Source organism: Muscardinus avellanarius (genome assembly GCF_963383645.1).
Source record: "Muscardinus avellanarius genome assembly, chromosome: 2".
NCBI classification, from domain to species: Eukaryota; Metazoa; Chordata; class Mammalia; order Rodentia; family Gliridae; genus Muscardinus; species Muscardinus avellanarius.
The window spans coordinates 189594866-189616128 of record NC_137787.1 but is presented as its reverse complement, the minus strand read 5'-3'; the positions used below and the strand labels follow the sequence as shown (position 1 = coordinate 189616128).

The 21263-nt window shown below is 47.1% G+C and overlaps 1 protein-coding gene across 5 annotated transcripts in view; it reads right to left on the bottom strand.

Moving 5' to 3' along the window:
- FARP1 (FERM, ARH/RhoGEF and pleckstrin domain protein 1) overlaps positions 1–21263 on the bottom strand; it is a gene marked incomplete at both ends in the record, with an annotated part of 238806 nt that overhangs the window by 89406 nt on the left and 128137 nt on the right. For 4 of the 5 annotated variants that reach the window (XM_080690176.1, XM_080690177.1, XM_080690179.1 and 1 more), the window contains one exon: positions 14617–14721. In XM_080690176.1, coding sequence (XP_080546302.1) covers positions 14617–14721 — 105 coding nt within the window. The remainder of the gene's footprint in view (positions 1–14616; positions 14722–21263) is intronic. The other variant, XM_080690178.1, reaches the window with a different exon arrangement.

Below are 21263 nucleotides of genomic sequence, written 5' to 3'. Positions count from 1 at the left end.
GAGGGCGTAAGAAGACAGTAGGAGCCAGGCTAGATGGTGGCTGATCTGCTGCAATGGGCCAAGCTCAACAGGGTGCCACTGTGCCCCAGAAGGGCAGAAGTAGACTTGGGGGAAGTGGGCCGAGTCAAGAAAGTATTTTGTGTGTTACTGGTGGATGGAACCCAGGGGCTTTTCTACCTCTGGGCTATACCTCCAGCCCTATTTTGTATTATTCATTTGGAAACAGGGTCTCACTAAGTAGCTGAGGCTGGCTTCGAACCTGTGGGATCCTCCTGTTTCAGCCTCCCAAGCGCTGGGATTACAAGTGTGTGCCACCACGCCCGGTACGTCAAGAAATATTGAACAGGTAAAAACCAACAGAATTTACTGCTAAGATGGAGATGGTGGCTGAGGGAAGAGAGGATGGCTAGATGACACCGGGGTTTCTGCCACAGGCTGCTTTTCTGGGGTATTATGAATTTGGGGGAGACAAACATTTAGATCATCTCTTGCCATGGGATAGCCAAAGGGAGCAGAAGAGGACAGAAACAATAATTACAAGAGAATGATGTTGCCAAAGTCATGGACCGGAAGCGTTTGCAGAAGGAAGAACAGGAGAGCTACAGAAAGGTCCAATCAGATGAGAGGGAGCAAGGCCCGCCTGCCTGCTGAGGTGAGGAGGATGCCGGGCTTCATAGCAAGACCCAACAGGATGGGGGGGGGGCTGGAACAAGGGTGATATTCCTTTGCTTTATTTGATCAGAAAAAGTAAATAAATAAATTTGTGTCAAAGTTGGGCATGGCGGTGCACGCTTGTAATCCCTGCGCTTGGGAGGCGGGGACAGGAGGATCGCGCAGGTTCTAAGCCAGCTGCGCTGGCTTAAGAGACCCTGTTTCCAAATAAAAATATAAAATAGGTCTGGGAGTGTAGCCCAGAGGTAGAAGGGCTTCCAGGAACCCCAGTTCCACCAATAAATAAATAAATAAATATATAAAGAAAGAAAGAAAGAAAGAAAGAAAGAAAGAAAGAAACTCCTGGGTGCATTTAAGAAGGGAGGTAGAGCAAGAGGGGTCAAAACAGACCAGAGAGGAGGAAAATCGAGAGATGAAACCCAGATCTCAGGACAGAGAGCAGCTATTGCGTTTTGAGAGGGGAGGGCAGCTATCCCCGGAGTTCGGAGGTTGATTTCTGTGCGGGGGAGATCAGATGGCTCCCTGTGTGCAGTCCTCCTCTTCTGAAAAGTCAAAGGACAGAGTGGAGAAGGCTGGCAATAGTCCTGTGCAGGAAAGCAAGTTAGCCAGAGATTTCTCAGAGGACTCTTGGGCTGCCGGGAGCCCACTGAGAGCCCGGGACCCTCTGGTGCCAGGTCCCCCGCCCTCTCACCCATGCAAGCCCTGCCAGAGAATTCACTTAAACTTCTGCAAACTGCCCAGAACAGAGCCACTACACAGTGGCAGTGTATTTGCCAATTTCATGGATTGTTTTTAAACATCCCTCTCCCGTTTTTGGCATTTCGGCAGAAAGCCTCCAATACGAGCCCCAGCGAGAGCCAGATGAGCATGTGGTTTTCTACCATGCAGGCCCGGGAACAGAAGCTTGGCCCGAGTCAGCGAGCCCGGCAGAGCTCTGCTTCGATAATGCTACAAGACGTTGATCATCCCACCACCGAACTAGCCTGGGAGGGAGACACGGGGTCTGCAGGAACCTGGCCGTGGCCCGGCCAGATTCACACCCGCAGAGCTGAGGGCGGAGGCCCTGCCCAGGGAGGACCCGAACTGTAATGAGCAGAAGAGCAGGGGCAATACCATGTCAAACAGATGCAGCTTGGCTGGAGGTAAAGCGGACGGTAGGGAGGCAGTGTGGCCCGGATTAGGTCATCACAGATGCACCCCAGCAGCCTAGGCAGAATGGGGACCGATCCAGACAGGGCAACGCATCTAAACACCACGTTGCTTCTGCACCGATGCATCTCCAGAGGGTCCCGCCGGGGAGTTGGGGCGTCCATATATGCGCTTTGGGGACACGCGATTGAGCCACAGCACCCCTCCGTCCCTGGCTGCCTGCATTCCAGGCAGCGCGCTGCTCCCTCCGTCCTGTTCTGCCTCTCATCCCCGCTCATGCTGTGCCCTGGGACGTGTGCTCAGTACAGAAAACCGAGAGCAGAGAAGGAATGCTTTTGTGCCGATGTGTCAAAGGCACGGAGAGAGGAATCGCGGTCCCCAGAGCGCTTCTCTTCTGTCTCTAAGCATGGTTTTTTCCTCTTTCTCTTATTATTTTGATGGCTGACATCTTTGATGGATTTTGCAGGCACCTGGAAGGTTTGAGGTATTTTGGGAAAGGTTTTGTTAAAAGGGTCAGGCATATGATATCGGACTGGGTGCAGGGATGGGACTGTTATTTCTTGAGACCTACTGCGTGGCAGGCACTGGATAGGTCTGTTACATACATATTCTCGTTTAATGCTCACGACACGCGGTCCCTTTGTGCGTGAAGAGCCCGAGCTAAGGGTGCTGTGTAAGTTGCCCTGAATCACACAGCTGGATCGTGGCCTCAAGCCCAGCGGAACCCAGAAACGTGCCCTCACATTGCGAGAGTGCACGCCCACCCAAAGCTGAAGGGCTAAGCGAAAGCTCAGCTCGCTTCTTATTTAGCACTCTTGTTTAAAATCAAATATCCTCTTACTTAAAATACAAAACAAAACGACTTTATTTTGTGGTCCTGAGGATTGAACCCAGGGCCATTCTGCCACTGAGCTATACTCCCAGCCCGATTTTATTGTTTTTAATTTTGAAATCAGGTCTCATGAGGTCGATGGGAGTCTCACTACTTGCTAAGGTCATCCTCGAACCTGTGATCCTCCTGTCTTAGCCTCTCAAGTACTGAGATTACAGGTGTTTGCCATGGCACGTGGCAATTTTCTTCTTATAATTTAAAGCTCTTGTTTAAAAACCAAAACTACATATAGCCCCAAAATTCCACCATCAACTATAACACATATAGGAACCAGATAAAATGTTTATTATAGAAAATTATTCAAGCCAGGCATGGTGGTGCATGCCTATAATACAAGTACTTGGGAGGCTGAGAAAGGAGGATTGCAAATTTGAGGCTAGCCTTAGCAACTTAACAAGGCCTTTGATAACTTAGCAAGACCCTGCTTCAAAATAAAAAAGAGGTGGTGGTGTATCTTACACACACACACACACACACATACACACACACACACACACACACACACACACACACACAGAGAGAGAGAGAGAGAGAGAGGGAGAGAGAGAGAAAGAGAGAAAATATCATTCAATATCTAGAATTCCTTGCAACAAATTAGTGTTTCCTTGGGCTGAGCTTTAGAAGAACTGAATTTACTTTGAATTTTTTTTTAATTTACAATATGTTTGGTGTATTTTTTATATTCCTTTTTTTTTTGAGGTGCTGGGGGGTAGGACTCAGGGGCATTTTACCTCTGAGCTACACTCCCAGCCCTATTTTTTATTCTTTATTTTGAAACAGGGTCTGAGTTGCAGAGGGCCTCACTAAGTAGCTGAGGCTGTCCCCGAACGGCGATCCTCCGGTCTCAGCCTCCCCAAAAGCTGGGATTACAAATGTGCACCACCATGCCCAGCTCTACATTATTTTTTAAATAATTTTATATTTGGTTATATTTAAAAGACACATTAAGTATGGTTTTCTTTTTATTCTTTCTTTATTTTTTTTACGGTTTTATATTATAATTTTATTGGAGAATTATTAATTATACAACATAGTGAGGTTCAAAGTGGTACAAACATACATGCACACATCACTTGGTATATTTTTTTTTCATCCCTTCCCACTCCTCCCTTTTCCTCCTGGCCCATATTAGTGAGATTGGTGATGATAGTTTCCCGTATGGAAACATCATTATTTGAACCGTTTCCTTCTTCAATCTTCTTTTATCCCTCACCGCCTCCCTCTCTCCTCTTCCACTCTTCTACTGGTCTCTCCTCATTTATATGAAGTCTCTTTCATTTTCTATTGTTTTCTCTAGCTACCGTATATCAGAACCATTCTGAGTAGTCAATTATAGAACCAGCCCAGGTGTCCTCAAACGGATGAATGGATACAGGGGATGTGGCATATACACACAGCGGAACCTCACTCTTTCTTTATTTTTTTGCAGGTCTGGGGATGGAACCCAGGGGCATTTGACCTCCGAGCTACACCCCCTGCCCTATTTTTTATTCTTTATTTTGAAACCGGGTCTCACTGAGTTGCAGAGGGCCTCACTAAGTAGCTGAGGCTGTCTGCGAACTGCGATCCTCCAGGTCTCAGCCTCCCAAATGCTGGGATTACAAGTGTGCGCCACCACGCCCGGCTTGGTTTTCTTTTTAAAAACATATTCTTTAGATATTTCCACTTCTGGTCAAAAGAGGACTAGATTTATTTTTCCAAGTGATACAATAAAAAGAAATGAACGCATGTTAACACAACAGACCTACAGACACAGGCCACGAGACCACAGAGCCGGTGATCTTCGAGAGTCAGGAAGACGCACGTGTGATCTCTACGTCTGCCCAACCCCGGCCAGCCCGGAGCGAATGGGCTAGAGCTGAGAGGTCAGGGGCCAAGGCCGTGAGAATCCCCAGGACGAAGGGCCACAAAGCAGAGGTGCCCAAAAGGGAAATTGGGATTGTTGCAGAGGGCTGCCCTGGCGTGTGAGCGGGCCCGTCCAGGTTGACAAAAACAGGGTCTAGCTAAGTTGCCCGGGCTGGCCTTGAACTTGGGATCCTCCTGCCTTAGCCTCCAGAGTAGCTGCAACAGGTAGAAACGAGTAGGCAGAAACCTCGAACAACACTGTCGCCCAAGGAAATCGAGCTGACACGTATCTAGTGCAAGACCACGTGTTACACGTCTACAGGACTCGGCGCAGGAGGGTTGTTTACACCAACATTACCACAGACACTCGGAGAATGCATTATACCACCCCCTCGGAATTTTTCCAGTGTGTTACAATCTATGGGACTGCTGATATACCACGGTCTGTCGTTAAGCAAAATGTCCTTAAACAGCGCCTGTCTCTACATTTTTTCCATGTGTATCCAAAGTGTTTACCAAAACAGGCCATGTTCGGGGCCATAAGACAAATATCAGCAAGTTATTTAAAATATTCCTGTTGTAGAGTACATTCCCTGACAACCACAGTATTAAATTAAAAGCCAAGCTGGGGATGGAGCTGAGTAGCAGAGTTCTTGCCGAGCACGCGCTAGGCCGAGTCCAACCCTCAGTATGCCTTTCCCGGAAAGTCAACCAGGGAAGCTTTACGGAAATAAAATCACACACTTCTAAAGAATAAATCAAGGGGAAATTTGAATGTATTTTAAACTGAGTGAACATGAAAACAAAACATTAAAATTTGTGGAATGTCAGCCAGGCGTGGTGGCGCACGCTTGTAATCCCCGCGCTTGGGAGGCTGAGACAGGAGGATCGCACAGGTTCGAAGCCAGCCTCAGCTACTTAGTGAGGCTCTCAGCAACTTAGTGAGACCCTGTTTCCAAATAAAATATAAAATAGGTCTGGGAGCATAGCCTGGAGGTAGAAAGGCCCTGGGTTTCACCCCCAGTACCACCAAAAAAATAAAATAAAATTTGTGGAATATCATTAAAAACTATTTAAAAATAATCTTCAATCAGTATAAAAATTATATACATTTTATGCCACTAGAAGATGACTGTTAACACCTTGGTGAAGTGGTTCTTCAAGGTGAGCAGGTCTGAAGCCCAACGAAAGGGCTTGGGAAACAAGCCATCAGCCCTGCTACCGGGGCTCCTCATCTGGGCGGGGCCTGACCACACGCTTCCCAGCCACTGCCTGGTGGCGCTGATGTGCCAGCTGGTCCAGAGACCGCGCCTGAAGAGCCACTGGCTTTGTGTACATTTCCGGATCTCTGGTTAGGTGTGATGTGTGGGATATACAGATACTTTTTGTGTGTGTGTGTGTGCGGTTATGGGGATGGAACTCAGGGGCATTTTACCTTCGAGCTATATCCCTGGCCCTATTTTTTATTCTTTATTTTGAAAGAGGGTCTCACTGAGTTGCAAAGGGCCTCACTAAGTAGCTGAGATTGTCTGTGAATCACGATCCTCCTGCCTTAGCCTCCCAAATGCTGTGATGACAAGTGTGCGCCACCACGCCCAATTACATATACTTTATAAAAACCAAAATGGGAGGGGATGTAGCTCGCGGTAGAGTGCTTGCTTGACTTACCTGTGGAAAGCCCTGGGTTCAATCCCTAGCACCGCAGCAAAGCAAAACAGTCAAACCCCAAAGAGAGCGTTTTATTACCTACTCCCTCCCGCTATGATGTAGACCTTTCTATTTTGTAAACTTTTCTCACATCAAATACTCAAGACTATATACAAATTCCTCCCACTGACTAAGGAATGTCCGTACTGGTGGCCTGCCAAAACTAGTATCCAGCAGTAAATTGGCAAAAACCCAGTTTCAAAATAAAAAACAGAAGAGGCTGGGGATGTAGCTTAGAGATAGATCACCCCTGAGTTCTACCCCCAGTACCACGAAAACAAACCCAGGACCATGCTGGCAATCTGGTTGTATTTATTAAGTTTCTTTCAATCTAAACCAGAACCCATACCTACACCTCTTCCCAAACAACACTGACATGCTAAGAGAATCTGTGAATAATACCTGAACTAAGAAACGTAGCTTAGGGGATGCGGCTCAGTGGTAGAATGCTTGTCTAGGATCCATGAAGCCCTGAGTTCAATCCCTGGCACCACCAAAAAACCACAAAAACAAAAAATGTAGGTTATGTTTTATTTACTTATTTACAAGGAAAGCTTTCAATAAGAAAGAAATTAAAGACAGACCTCTAAGCTGCAGCACATTCGTGTGTCAATTCATTACGCAGGATTGGATAGCCCAGATATGTACAAAGGGAAGTTTTGGGAGAACACCAAGTGGTAACGTTTCAGAGCTGTGCTTGGGGACTCGGAACTGCTACTGGTGGGGAGATTTTAGCCCTGCGATCTGCACATCTTAAGAAGGGCTCAGACACCAACCTCAGGCATCACACCTGTAAAACAGCTACTACTCAGTTCTACTCATTTTTAAATCATTTGTTTAACTTTCGTTACCTTTGAAAACTGCCTTTCAAAGGATGTCATTTGGGTATTCGGGCTACTTAACTAGAATTTTTAAAATGTGGTGAGAAGACTTACCATGAGATCCACGCTCTTAGCAAATGCTGAAGGGCGCAGACTCGCTTGAGGAGGGCTCTGCCCCTCTGGGGACCTGCCCCATCTGCACAGTGCGGTCACAGGGTGCAGTCACAGGGTGCGGCTCTGCGCAGTGAGGAAGCACCCTGCACCCTCGCCTCTGCCAGCACCGCAACTGTTCAGCCTGACCTTGTCCTGCAACATCCTCATTCTTTATACTGGACACGTTCCTTCAAGGGCCTCCCCCGGTCTCAGGTGTCCTCAGTTGGACCCCTGGGAAGAAGCAAGGTCACAGGCTGGGACTATTCATAAATAGAGGAGAACCGGCAAGGGACGCGGGTCGCACCAAGTAGCTGCGGTTTGCAGGGCTGGAGCCTCTCAAAAGCACAGCTGCGGCTGGCGATACTTTTCTCTCTGCCCAGAAAGGACAGAAAATGATTGACAGAATGCCAATCCTTTTCCTGATTTCTACATGTATTTATTTATAAGAGACCAGAATTATTATATCAGGCCTGGAAACAATTCTGCTTTAATTAAGATTTGGTGGGCAGGCCTCACGGGCTTCTGAGTTAAAACACAAGAACAAAATGCTAGAGATATCTGAGTGCCTACTATGTGCCACGAGCCCCGATGGAGCCACTCTGGTAAAGCACTTGAACTCGTCAGGACAACCTTGGAAAATAGCCATGAGTAAGCTGGGCGTGGTGGAGCGTACTTGTAATCTCAGCATTTGGAAGACCGAGACAGGAGGATCGTGGTTTGTGGCCAGCCTCGGCTACTACTTAGTGAGGCCCTTGGCAACTCAGTGAGACTCTGTTTCAAAATAAAGAAAAAAAAAAAAAAACAGGGCTGGGGGTGTAGCTTAGAGATAGAATGCCCCTGGGTTCTACCCCCAATAATGCAAAAATTTAAAAAAAAGAATAAAAAAGGAAATAGCCACGTGTTATTCCCATTTTTTCAGATAAAGGGTGAAAAATGAAGGAAGTTAAGAATGTAGCCAGCTGCTAAATGAGGACATGGAGTTATAAAGAGACTCACGGGCCTAATGCAGGGCTTCGGCGCTGTCCTCGGCAGGTCGGTGAGATAAACGTTGCTTACACAGCTGTCTCAGCTGGGAAGGGCTGTGTGGCTCTCGAGGTGGGGACACCGGAGGAAAGGGGTCAAAGGGCAGGAAGGACGCCATATGCTTTGGCCGGGACAGCACAAGTGAGTCACAGCCACGCACCTGGCTGTTGAGGGCAGGACTGCTCTGTATCTGTCCGCTGTACACTGCAGCTGGTAGAATACCGACCTGGAGGGACGCTGTAAGCCAGGGATCGGCGCACTAAGACACAGGGGCCGGATCCGGCCTGTCTCCTGTTTTTTGGCTCAGAAGCAGCAAAGGTTGGCTTTTGTATTTATTTTTTTTCAAGTGGTAGAAAAAAATCAAAAGCAAACGATTATTTCATGACATGTAAAAACCATATGAAAGCAATCCAGAATTCACAGCCCTAAAGGAAGTCTCATCGGAACGTCCTGCGGGCAGCGGCTTCTGTCCTGCTGGGGGAGTGGGGGTGTGTGACAAGGCCCGGCCCTGACCAGACCCCAGCCAGGCGCCCAGAGCTCTCCTCTCCACGGGGCCTCAAGAGGCTTCTGTGTCGGCTTTTAGCAAGAATTCTGCTACGTCCATTTAGACAGACCTCCTTGTTTCCCCCCGAGTTCCCTGCACAGCAGCCCAGTGGCTTTCTGGTCTCTTAGCCTCCAGACCTCCTGCACAAGAGGCTGGTAAATTTAGTGCAGGCTCTTAAAGCCTGGGATCAGTAGTGTTTCTGGCATGGAAAGCCCAATTCATTATAAAAGAAAAATAAAAAGCTGGTTAAAAAACTCCACTCTGTGGAGAAATCCTTTGGCTCCCTTGGACAAAGCAGGCCGAACTCATGGAAAACACAGCAACCCCTCTACTGATGAACAAGCCTCGGGCAGGTCTAATGAAGGGGAGAGTGCCATTGATTATTTAATAATGATCACTTTGCTTATTCACAATGTGGAAAAAAAATACATGTTAACACTAAAAAGCACGTGTTTTCCCCTTGAAATATCTTGGATCCTCACTGGGGAAAAAGCTCTGGGCTGGGGATACGGTTCAGGGGCAGAGCAAGCACTTGCTCGAGGCATGAAGCCCTGGTTTCGATCTTCAGTACAAAAAATAAAAGAAGAAGAAAAAGGAAAGAAAGAAATGTCCTGGGCTGGGTATTTCTATGAAGAAGAGGTTGAGCAGAAATTCAAGTTGCCTGGTTCAACAACTTACCACTCAGGGGAAGAGCCCCACAAACTGGACTTCCAGGGGCTTTGGGGGACAACTGTTTCCCCATGGATTACAAAGCTTGCTCCGGCAGCCCCACGCCTGGGCAGCCTCCTAATGGAGCCCAGCAGAGGTAACAGTCACATCGTGGTGTGAAGCGTCATAACACAGCCCGGGGGCAGAAGCCACATTGACAGATGAGCGTGTATACAAGATATGGTGTTCACACACAAAGGAATATTAGTTAGCATTGTAAAAGCCTGTCACATTGGCCAACCTTGGGACACTATTCTGATTGAAATCAGCCAGCCACAAAGAGACAAACACTGCAGGATTCCAGTCCTCTGAGAAACCTAAACTAGACAAATTCTCAGAAAATAAAGTGGTGGGTGTCGGGGGCAGGAGGTGGGAGATGGAAATGGGAAACTGTGCAAGGGTGCAATTTCAGGTTGCCAAAATGAGAGAGTTCTAGAAATGTGCAGGATAAAAAGCTGGGCAGGGTTAAAACTGCTGAGCTGTCCACTTAAACATGGCTAAGGTAATACACACGCGGTGGTGTGTGCCTGTCGTCTCAGCACTTGGGAGGCTGAGACAAGTAGATCACAGGTTTGTGGAAAGTGTCGGCATCTTATCGAGACCCCTCAGCAACTTAGGGAGGCCCTATTTCAAAATAAAAAATAAAAAAGACTGGGGTGTAGCCAGAGGTAGAACGCCCCTCAATTCAACCCCCAGTACCAAAAAAAAAAAAGCTAAGATGGCAAATTTCATGTTTTCTTTGAACACAATAAAAAATGATAAGGACGAGGATGATGACTGTAACTGTCTGCATTACTAATGCTCTCTATGGACTTTAAGGCCCCATACACGGATATACTCAAATACATATACTTTTAAATATGTCTATTTTAAATCACATTTGATCCTTTTATTTTTCTTTGCAGTACTAGGGATGGAACCCAGGGGTATTCTACCTCCGAGCTATACCTCCCACCTTATTTTTTTATTCTTTATTTTGAAACGGTCTCACTGAGTTGCAAAGGGCCTCACTAAGTAGCTGAGGCTGTCCATGAACCACCATCCTCCTGTCTCAGCCTCCCGAATGCTGGGATTACAACAGTGCGCCGCCACGCCCAGATCCACATTAATCTTTTTTTTTTTTTTTTTTTGAAACAGGTTCTCACTGAGTTGCAAAGGGCCTTGCTAATTAGCGGAGGCTCAGCCACATCTGATCCTTTTAAAAGTCACAGAAGCTCACAGAGACACCCATTTAGCTGAGTGAAGCTCAGCAGGAGAAAGTAACATGCTGTCACCCTGCTGCCAGGCGGCCCGGCTCCAGGGGCTTACCACCTGAGTTCAGCACTCCATGTTACGCTGCCTGACTCCACAGGTGCAGCCATGAAGGCAATGTTAGGCTTACACTTCCAGACAAGCTCACCCAGGGCAGAGGGAAGTCCGCCTAGAGTTTATCATTTCCACGGGTGGGCTGTTCAGGTTATCCAATCAGGACGGGTCCTCGCACCATGAACCGTCAGCCAACTTCTTTTTTTTTTTTTTTTCTTCAGATCTGGGGATGGATCCTAGGGGCATTCTACCTCCAAGCTACACCCCCTGCCCTATTTTTTATTCTTCATTTTGAAACAGGGTCTCACTAAGTAGCTGAGGCTGGCCACAAACCACGATCTTCTGGTCTCAGCCTCCTGAACGCTGGGATTACAAGCGTGCACCGCCACGCCCGGCTGACCAGCCAACTTCTGAGAGCATTCAGTCACTGGGTCTGCTGCAGCGTGCGTTAAGTCCACTGAATTTGGGGTCAACTTCTGCTGAAGATCTCTCTATACACGTGGCACCTGTTATTCTGTAAGCTCGCTGGATTTTCCCAAAGGGACTGCACCCACAGACCCAGTACCCAGGTCAGGAAACAGACACAGACAGGACCCCAGTTGTACCCTCTTTTAGTGACTTGCACTGTTTCCTCTAATATCACAGATCAGTTTTATCAAAATAACTTAATTTGCTTTAATCCAGAGACATAATGTCATAATGGAACAGTAGCCAACAGAGGGTTGACAGAGATGGAACTTGAATCCCACACCTCTTCCCCTTCCACCCACCTGCCTTTTTGAACCAGTCAAGACTGAGCTTCCAGCTGGGCATGGAGCGCGCACCTGTAATCCCAGTACTTGGGAGGCTGAGACGGGGATTGTAGGTTCAAGGACAGCATCAGCCATGTAGCGAGACTTTGAGCAATCTAGTGAGATCCTGATTCAAAATAACATATGGCTGGGAGTATAGCTCAGAGATAGAATGTCTCTGGGTTCAATCCCCAGTATGGGGGGGAAGAGAGGCAGGCAGGTTGGAAGTAATGAGATAACAAATCTTCAGGTATTTTGAGAATTGTTACTGTAACGTAAAATGAGCTTATGAAACCCTGTTCCACATAACTACACTCCACCCGGCTCTGTGATAATTATGTTTCCTGGGCTCTCTTGCTAAGCAGTGCCCTCCTAACTGGAAACTCAGCTCCTTCTCGCCAGCTGACGCACTACCTCTTGTTTCTTCTATAGAACCCCTTGTGACACCCGACACAGCGTGGGCACGGGGTGGCCTTCATTCACCCCAGAGAATGAATGAATGCAGGCTTGGCGTGGCAGGTCTGAAGCCACCTGCCGCATCAGGAAAAGAAATGGGTGGGAGTGAGGAAGCTTAGCACTACCACATGAACTAGAAAATGAAGTTAGGAGTGGGGTAAGAGAAAGCCTGCCCTGGGCTTAGCGCGCGAGGACGGGCCCAGAGCTGGAGCGGCGTCCTCCTCCCACCCTCCCAGGGATTCTCTCCACCCGACCACTGCCCTTCCTCCCATCTGTGCTCCCAAGAGGGCTCTGCTCCTCTGTTCCTCCAAGGCGTCATTCTACCCAATCCCTGCCTTCTCTCTCTCCCTTCTCATCCAGCTTTAGAGCTGTGGTTGACATTTAACATCACTGCAGGATTCTAGAATCTGAATCTTGACACAGATCTTCCCTGTGCTCTAGCAGGACAGCCGCCTTCTGGTCCTGCCCACGGGATGGCCGGGGCACGCCACCCAGGCCCCCGCTCCCCCTGCCCCTCGCCTCTGATGAGGCTGACCTCAGTGGCAGGATGTCGTCTTTCCTAAGGCTTTCTCTCCCCAGCCAGGGTCCTGAGGTCCACCCAGCTGGCAAAGGCTGAAAGGCCAGCACTCTGAGCCTGCTCTCCTGCCAGGCGCATCCCCCCAAGCACACCCAAGCCTCTAGACTCCAACCACCTGTCTCCAGCCCTGGCCTTTCCCACATTCCGGCAAACCTCGTGTCCTAACAGTTCTGCTCTGGCCCTGTCCTAGTCCAGTGTGGCTACAGCTGTCTTCCTAAACCAGAAACTAGGTCAGAGCCCAGCCCTCTACAATGCAGCAAGGGCTCCCCAAGTCTGCGAGCTTGGAACCGACCTGCGCGGCAGTCCCGCAGTATATGCAGCTGCCAAGTGCTGCAAATAGTGAGGCCCTCAGCAACTTAGCCAGACCCTGTTACTAAATACATGCATACATACGTGCATAAATACATACATATACATACATACACATAAATGGGCTGGGCTTGAAGACAGAAAGTCCCTGGGTTCAATCCCCAGTACCAAAGGGAGACAGACAGACAGACAGTACATGATCAATAGAACCCAGCATGAGGCACGCAGTCCTATGGGGTCTTCAGATGGGTGCGTGTTGGACACTTGAGCTCCTCTCAGTCGGGCTCTCTGTCTCATCCTCCCAAATCCTGGGATTAAAGGCATGCGCTACCACGGTTGGCTATGTTATCAGTGTTGATCTAACACTAGACACTGCTTTCACCCAGAGTCTCACTGACACTAGGGTTCACTCTGTGCTGAAGTTCTATGGGTGTCGACCAGTGTAAAGGGACATGTCTTATAGCAGTCTGACACATTTGTTACTCTGTGTGTGTGTGTGTGTGTGTGTGTGTGAGTGAGAGTGTGTGTGTGTGCGTGTGCGCGTGCGCACATTGTATCCCTAAGCTACACCACCAACTGTATTTTATTTTTTTGTTTTGAAACAGGGTCTCATTAAGTTGCTGATGTTGGCTTTGAATCTGCAATCCTCCTCTCTCAGCCTCCCAAGTACTGGGATTACAGGCATGTAACATCATGCCTGGTGGTAAAACCTCTTCAAAGGACAATTTGGAGCCGGGCGTGGTGACGCACGCTTTGTAATCCCAGCATTTGGGAGGCTGAGACAGAAGGATTGCGGTTCATGGACAGTCTCAGATACTTAGGCCCTTTGCAACTCAATGAGACCCTGTTTTAAAATAAAGAATAAAATAGGACTGGGGGTGTAGCTTGGAGGTAGAATGCCCTTAGGTTCTATCCCCAGTACTGCAAAAATCAAAAGGACATTTTGACATATTTAGCAACTTTAAGATGGCTGGACCTAGCCGGGCATGGTGGCGCACGCTTGTAATCCCCGCACTTGGGAGGCGGAGACAGGAGGATCGCGCAGGTTTGAAGCCAGCCGCGCTGGCTTAAGAGACCCTGTTTTCAAAAATAAAAAAGTATAAAATAGGTCTGGGAGTGTAGCCCAGAGGTAGAAGGGCTTCCAGGAACCCCACTACCACCAAAAAAAAAAAAAAAAGAAAAAAGAAAAAAAACAAGATGGTTGGACCTACTGATTGGGCAATGCCAGGCCTTTGAATTCGAACCATAGCAACCTTTAATTAATATGTTTACCATGGCATCATTTGTAATAGCAATTGAAAAACTAAAAAACCAAAGTAATGATCATGTATAATGGAAGCTGTAAATTACACCGGAACTATGGGATGAAGGAAGAGAGGAAGAAGAGCCATCGTGCTGAGAATGAAGGGTTTCGCTTGCACACCATTTACGCACATCTATGTATTTCAAAGATACATGTTTTTGTACATGTCTATGCACAAATTTTTTAATCAAAAACATATACAAATGCACACATATTTAAATATCAATGAGGGCTTTCCAGGTATTTTCCCTCTATTGCTTTTGCATGGCCAGGGAGAGGTAACAGTTTATCTCCCCACCCACCCCAAGAAGAACAGACAGTAAAATAGCAACATTAATTTAGCATCTACTATGTCTCCTACCGTGATCTTTTTGTGGTCAGGAAACTCAAGGCCAAAATAGTCGCCCTCCACGAGGTTGAGGTGGTTGCAAACGGCATCCAGGAGCACCTTGCCCGGAGCTCGTTGCTGTGAACAGAAACAATCAGAGTTAAGCCTCCGAAACGAGCCTCGGCTCCTCCGTTACGGCAACTCGAGTCTGTAGGTCGTGCACACCCCACCCACTGCTAAGACGCCCCGTGCGCCAGCCCCACTCCCGTCTTTGTCCTGATCCCTTGGTACAAACTTAGACAAAAATCTCTCTGACATCTTCTCCCCACCCCAACTCCAGGCACACCACCTTTCCTTTTTTAATAATAGACTTTGTTTTTTAGAGGAGCTTTAGGTTTACCAAAAATTGGGCAGAAATTACAAAGAGCCCTCTCCCCATCAGACACATTCATACATAGTGTTCTTTATTGTTAATGTCTCATAGTAATGTGGCACATTTGTTACTGTGTGTGTGCGCGTGCGCATATGTGCACGTTACTTAGGATTGAATCCAGGAGCATTCTACCCCAAGCTACACTGCCAACTCTATTTTTTGTTTTGTAACAGGGTCTTATTAAGTTGCTGAGGTTGGCTTCGAAACTGCAATCCTACTGTCTCATCCTCCCAAGTACTGGGATTAAGAGTGTGTGCTACCATGCCTGTCTATGTTATCATTGTTGACCCAATACTAGACGTTACTATCACCCAAAGGCTCTAGGCTCTAGGGTCCACTCTGTGCTGAAGTTCTAGGGTATTGACCACTGGATAGAGAGACATGAGTCCACCATTACAGTATCATATAGAATAGTTTCACCCTATAGCTGAGTGTGATGGTGCACTCTTGTAATCCTGGTACTTGGGAGGCTGAGAGAGGAGGATTGCAGGTTTGAGGACAGCCTCAGGATTTATGACTTGGTGAGACCCTGTTTCCAAACCAAAAATCAGGTGAGGGGAAGTAGGACGGAGTTAGAATGCCCCTGGGTTCCATTCCCAGCACCAAAATGAAACAAAACAACACGAGAGTATTACCCTAGGAAGCCCCCGTGCTCTACCTATCCGTCCCTCTGAATTCCTGCAGCCACTGGTCGTGTTACTGTCTCTAAGGTTGTCCTTTTCTAGAATGGCACGTGGGTGCAATCGTACAGCCTGCAGCCTTTCAGACTGGCTTCTCTTACTTATACGCACTGCAGGTTCCCGTGTCCCTCCGGGTGGCTCGATGGTCATTTCATTTGATGGCTGAATGACCTTCTGCTGTCTTGATGTCCACAGCTGCTTTCCACATTCAGCTATTGAAGGACACCCCGGGTGCTTCCAAATTGTGGAAGTTATGACCAAAGATACTATCAATATTTGTGTGCAGGTTTTGTGTGGACATAAATTTTCAAGTCATGGCCTGAGGCCTTTTTAAGTGAAGTCATGTCACGGTGCCTCTCCTACCCCACAGCATTTATGACTCTTTGGGGTTCTTCTCTCAGTTCCGGTAGCACTTGGCAGAGATCCCCGTCCACATCATGCCCACACTGAAGCAGAGGCCACATTTCATTCAGCCTTGCATCCCCGGTGCCTAAAGACCAACCAATTGTGTGGACTGAATGAGCAAATGAATAAAGCTAAGTAGTCCCAATTGAGACTGTGTCCTCAATTAACTTTAGGCCTTATGTTTATATCCCCATTTGCCTCGCAAAGTACCTGACATTCAATGTCTTCCTCTCATGCACGTCAGCACCAACGCCACTTATGCCTTTTCTATATACTGGCTCTCTAGGGAAAGGGAATTTTAAACATAAGGACCCAATTTCTACCCTAGAAAGCTTCAGATCACATGCTGTGGTTTCTCCTCACTACCTGGCCGATGTCTAATGGTGCACGGTAAGTGGATCAAACCCACCAAGCAGTTCCAGCATAGAAAGGAAAATGTCTCAAAGACAATGCTATCTCTGCTTACTGGTTTATACTTTCTTCTCTCTGAGAAGAGCAGAGCGCTTCAGAAACACCAGAGGCTGCCTGACAGAGCGAGAGATATGGCCCTTCACCCAGCCCAGCCTGACCAAGGAAGCCAAGAAAGATGTTTAAGTGTTCAATACTACACACTATGTGTGCGAGCGTGTGTGTGTGTGTGTGTGTGTGTGTGAACTGGGGATGGAACCCAGGAGCATTCTATCTCTGAGCCACTCCCCAGTCTTATTATCTTTTACTTTAAAACAAGATCTCACTAAGTTGCTGAGGCTGGGCACAAACCTCTGATCCTCCTGGTTCGGCCTTCCACCTACTGGGAATACACACTTTTTTTTTTTTTTTTTTTGGTGGTACTGGGGTTCCTGGAAACCCTTCTACCTCCAGGCTACACTTCCAGACCCATTTTTATACTTTTTTAAAATTTTGAAACAGGGTCTCTTAAGCCAGCGCGGCTGGCTTTGAACCAGCGCGATCCTGTCTCCGCCTCCCAAGTGCGGGGATTACAAGCGTGCACTCCCACGCCCGGCGGAATACAAATGTTTTAATAACACCTACCACTTCATGCTCCCACGGCTATCCTCACTGTGATCCAGAATATACGCCCAGCAACCCAAAGGTGTACAACATTTTCCCAGACAATCTCCAACCATCATGCTATAGACCTTGAAGGCCTGGCCCCAGGATCATGGGAAGAGTCGTTTTATGTGCGGAGGGTGGGAATAACCTGTGACTACCAGTAACCTCCACTCCTTCCTATCAGATTGCCTCCCCTTCCCATCCCATCCAGAGGATGATATGACAAGCCAGCATGGATTACTGGTGGCTCATCTCATTTCCCACCATTTTGGCACAGCAGTCTGCTCTGCTGCAGACATACTACGTGCCTGTAGGAATTCTCCAGCTAGGCCGGCCCCTGATTTGGGTTCAACTTCTCACATCAGCAACATGGTTAGCTTATATACAGCTACTTATTCTGGGACCTCCTCTTACCCCAGAAATTCCATTAACATCTGCAAATATGAATAAGAATATCCTAGAAACAGACCAGAGAATAAAAACTTTGTGGAAGAACTCCTGCACCGTAAGTTCATTTTTGAAGGGAGCACCAAATTCCAACTTCACAATCTTCCTTTCTCACAATTCTCAACACTGTGTATCTGTAACAAAACTGAACCACCAATTATCTACCCAGCTGGCAGGCACTCCCATTTCTCAAAGAATTCCTGGAACTAAAGGCATTTGATAACTTCGTCTAGATTCACAGAGTCTGACAAATTAGACTTTACAGCTCAACGCTGGAAATCTAAAGAAGCAGGAAAGAAAAATCGATACACAACGGATGCCTTTATGGACAGGGCATTAAACTAAGCACTTCGTAGGAGACGCAAGAGAGAATGAACTTGAAAACTGAGTCCTTTCCAAAGAGAGGCTTTTGTGACCATGTTGAGCAGATCTTGGTCAAAGCACAGGCTGGGTTGAGCCTTAGAAGCTGTACCCAAGTGTGGCGAAGGCAACATGTGTCCTGCTAGAGAAGAGCATGGCAAGTAACCAGCTTCCTGCAGAATGAGGGTTCTGAAATAGATGCTTGGATCCTAGCTAGTAAGTCACAAACCCAGTCTCGATTCCTAAGATTTTTTTCAAAAATTTATTACTTTGTACAAATGTCTATCAAAAGGACTTTTCCATGCTGTTATTTTTTTTTAACGGAGAGACAACAACTTGGGAGTCTGAATGATAGCTTTATAGTTCCTAAAATTCATCTATAAAATAGATGTCTATACGGCATTATATAAACCCCTCTGTGAATGTTGGCTCCGTTTAGGGGTTTGAAGAAACCTAGCACACAGCATCACTAGAAAGCACATCTAAAGGCTTAAATACACCCACCACTTGACAATTTCATGGCTAAATGGAACTTGAATGGGCTCCTTGGACTCAGCATGAACAACATCTCAGCACCCGCCAGGCCGCTCAGCCTAAAATGCCTTCAGACGCTCTGATGCCATGACGCGTTTGGGGACCCTACTGCCTTTTCTTTTAGAAAGTGAGATAGAACCATCAGGGTGCATCAATGCCTCCAGGGCAAAATTCTGCTTCAGAGAAAGTATCTCAGAGAAGGGAGGCATGAGGAGTTTCCTCTTTATTCTTTAAGAAAAGTTATTCTTCCTTTATTAGACTTCCTGCATCAATATCTGATCTTTGTGCTTCTTTCTAATGAGCTCTTGAACTCCTGAAAGTTACTCGGCTATAAATCACATCTCAGACTATAAAATGGCTCAGTCAACTTGGAAAACGGCCTGGTGGTTTCTCTAAAGATTAAACACGGAATCATCGCGTGATCCAAGAAGTCTACTTCTGGGTATAGCATGAAAACAGACTCCAAGTGTGCTACTGAAGAGACATCTGAACCCGTGGTCACAGCAGCGTCACTAGCAAGAGCCCAAAGCTGGAAGCAACCCAAATGTCCATCAACAGAAGAATGGATAAAGTGCGGTATCTGCGCATTTATCAGTTAGTTTTCCATTACTGTCAGGAAATACTTGTGTCTGAGTAACTTGAAGATGAGAGAGGAACGTGTGGCTCACAGTTCCAGAGGCTCAAGGGCATCGTGGCACCAACACAGGCTGGCTTTTGCAAAAGCCAAATGGTGGCCAGCATCGCAGTGGCGGGAGTGGGTACAGGACCGAGAGATCCTGGTATAAGACAGGAAGGAAGTCAGAGAGGCCAGGGGGTGGTAGACTTGTTCTCTTACAACAACCCTCTCATGAAAACTAACTCAGGGGTTTCTTAAAAACCACCTTAACCCCTTCTGAGGACAGGAGCACCCAGTGACCTGAGGATGTCCCAATAGGCTCCACCTCTTAAAGACCTACCACTTCAACACCGCCACACTGAGGCCCAACCTCAGACACATGAGCCCTTGGGGGACAAACCACATCCAAACCACAGCAACATACAACGGAAACCCTACAGCCTTAAAAAGGAAGGAAGCTGGGTATGGTGGCACATTGCCTGTAATCCTAGTACTTGGGAGGCTGAGATAGGAGGATTGCAGATTCAAGGCCAGCCTCAGCAACTTAATGAGGCCCTATTCCCAAAGAGAAAACACAAGGGGTTGGAGGTGTAACTCAGAGGTAGACTGCTTCTGGGTTTGATCCCCAGTACCATTTTTTTAAAAAAGGAAGCCAAGTATTGGTGGCTCACGCTTATAATCCTGGCATTTGGGAGGCTGAGACAGGAGGACCATGGTTCGCAGACAGGCTCATCTATTAAGCCCTTTGCAACTCAGTGAGACCCTGTTTCAAGATAAAGGAATAAAAAAATAGGGCTGGGGGTGTAGCTCAAAGGTAGAATGCTCCTGGGTTCCACCCCCAGTACTGCAAAAAATAAAAAAGAAAGAAAGAAAATTCTGGCACACAGATAACATCAAAGACACTGTGCTAAGTGAAATATGGCAGTCACAAGCCAAATACTAAACAATTCCACTTAAATGAGGTATCTAGACAGGACAAATTCATAGACACAGAAGTATTTTGGAGGTCACTGGGGCTGGGGAGGGAGCTTGGGGAGGGAGCGTTTAATAGGAACAGAGTTTCAGTTGCGGAAAAGGAAAACGTTCTGGAGCTGGACGACGGGGATGCTCACATGGCAGAGTGCGGGTACTGAATGTCACCGCGCGGTATAACTAAGAGTGGAAAAATGCTCTATTTTATATTACCTATTATGATGTCACAATAAAGAATACAGAATAAAAGTGGGGAAAAGTAACTGGGAAATAGAGCTCACATCAAGAAACAACCAAAGAAGGTTTACTCATAATACATTCTGTGAACACTAGTTATATTTTTTGTTTGGTTTTCTTTTATTATCATTATTATTTTTTTTTCAGGACTGGGATGGAACCCAGGGGCATTTTACCTCCAAGTTACATCCCTAGCCCTAGTTTTTATTCTTTAATTTGAAACAGGGTCTCACTGAGTTGCAAAGGGCCTCACTAAGTAGCTGAGGCTGTCCGCGAACCCAGATCCTTTTGTCTCAGCCTCCTGAATGCTGGGATTACAAGCGTGCACCACCACGCCTGGCTAACACTAGTTTTAAGAATAAGAAAACAAAAGCTGAGCCTGGTGGCATATGCCTCTAATTCCAGCATCCTGAAAGACTGAAAAAGGAAGATCATAGGTTTGAAGCAAGACAGGCTAATTTAGCAAGACCCTGTTTCAAATTTAAAAACAGGGTTGGCGGTGAAACCCCATGAAATAGGGCTGGAGGTGAAACCCCATGAGTGCGATTCCCAGTAACACCACACAGGCATACAAAGGAAGAGAGGAAGGAAGGAAGGAAGGAAGGAAGGAAGGAAGGAAGGAAGGAAGGAAATCTACTAGATCTTAGGGAAACACAGCGGGATAAGGCCTTGCCAGGGGTGAGGAGGGGCAGAGCCTTACGTGTGCACCGATTCGTTGCTGAAACTTCTCAGCATAAAGAGCCCTTTATATGTGCCTGGTGAAAGGCATAAAGTGAACATGCTGAGAAGTCACCACAAATTACACGTTGAGGCAGGCAGGCTTTGCACTGGACGCCGCGGCTGGCACTCAAAGCTACACATGGACTAGCTCTCTGTTGATTTGAAGAAAGGTTGTAAACCACTCAATAAACTTTGATGGGGAAAAGGCAGCAACAGAATAGAT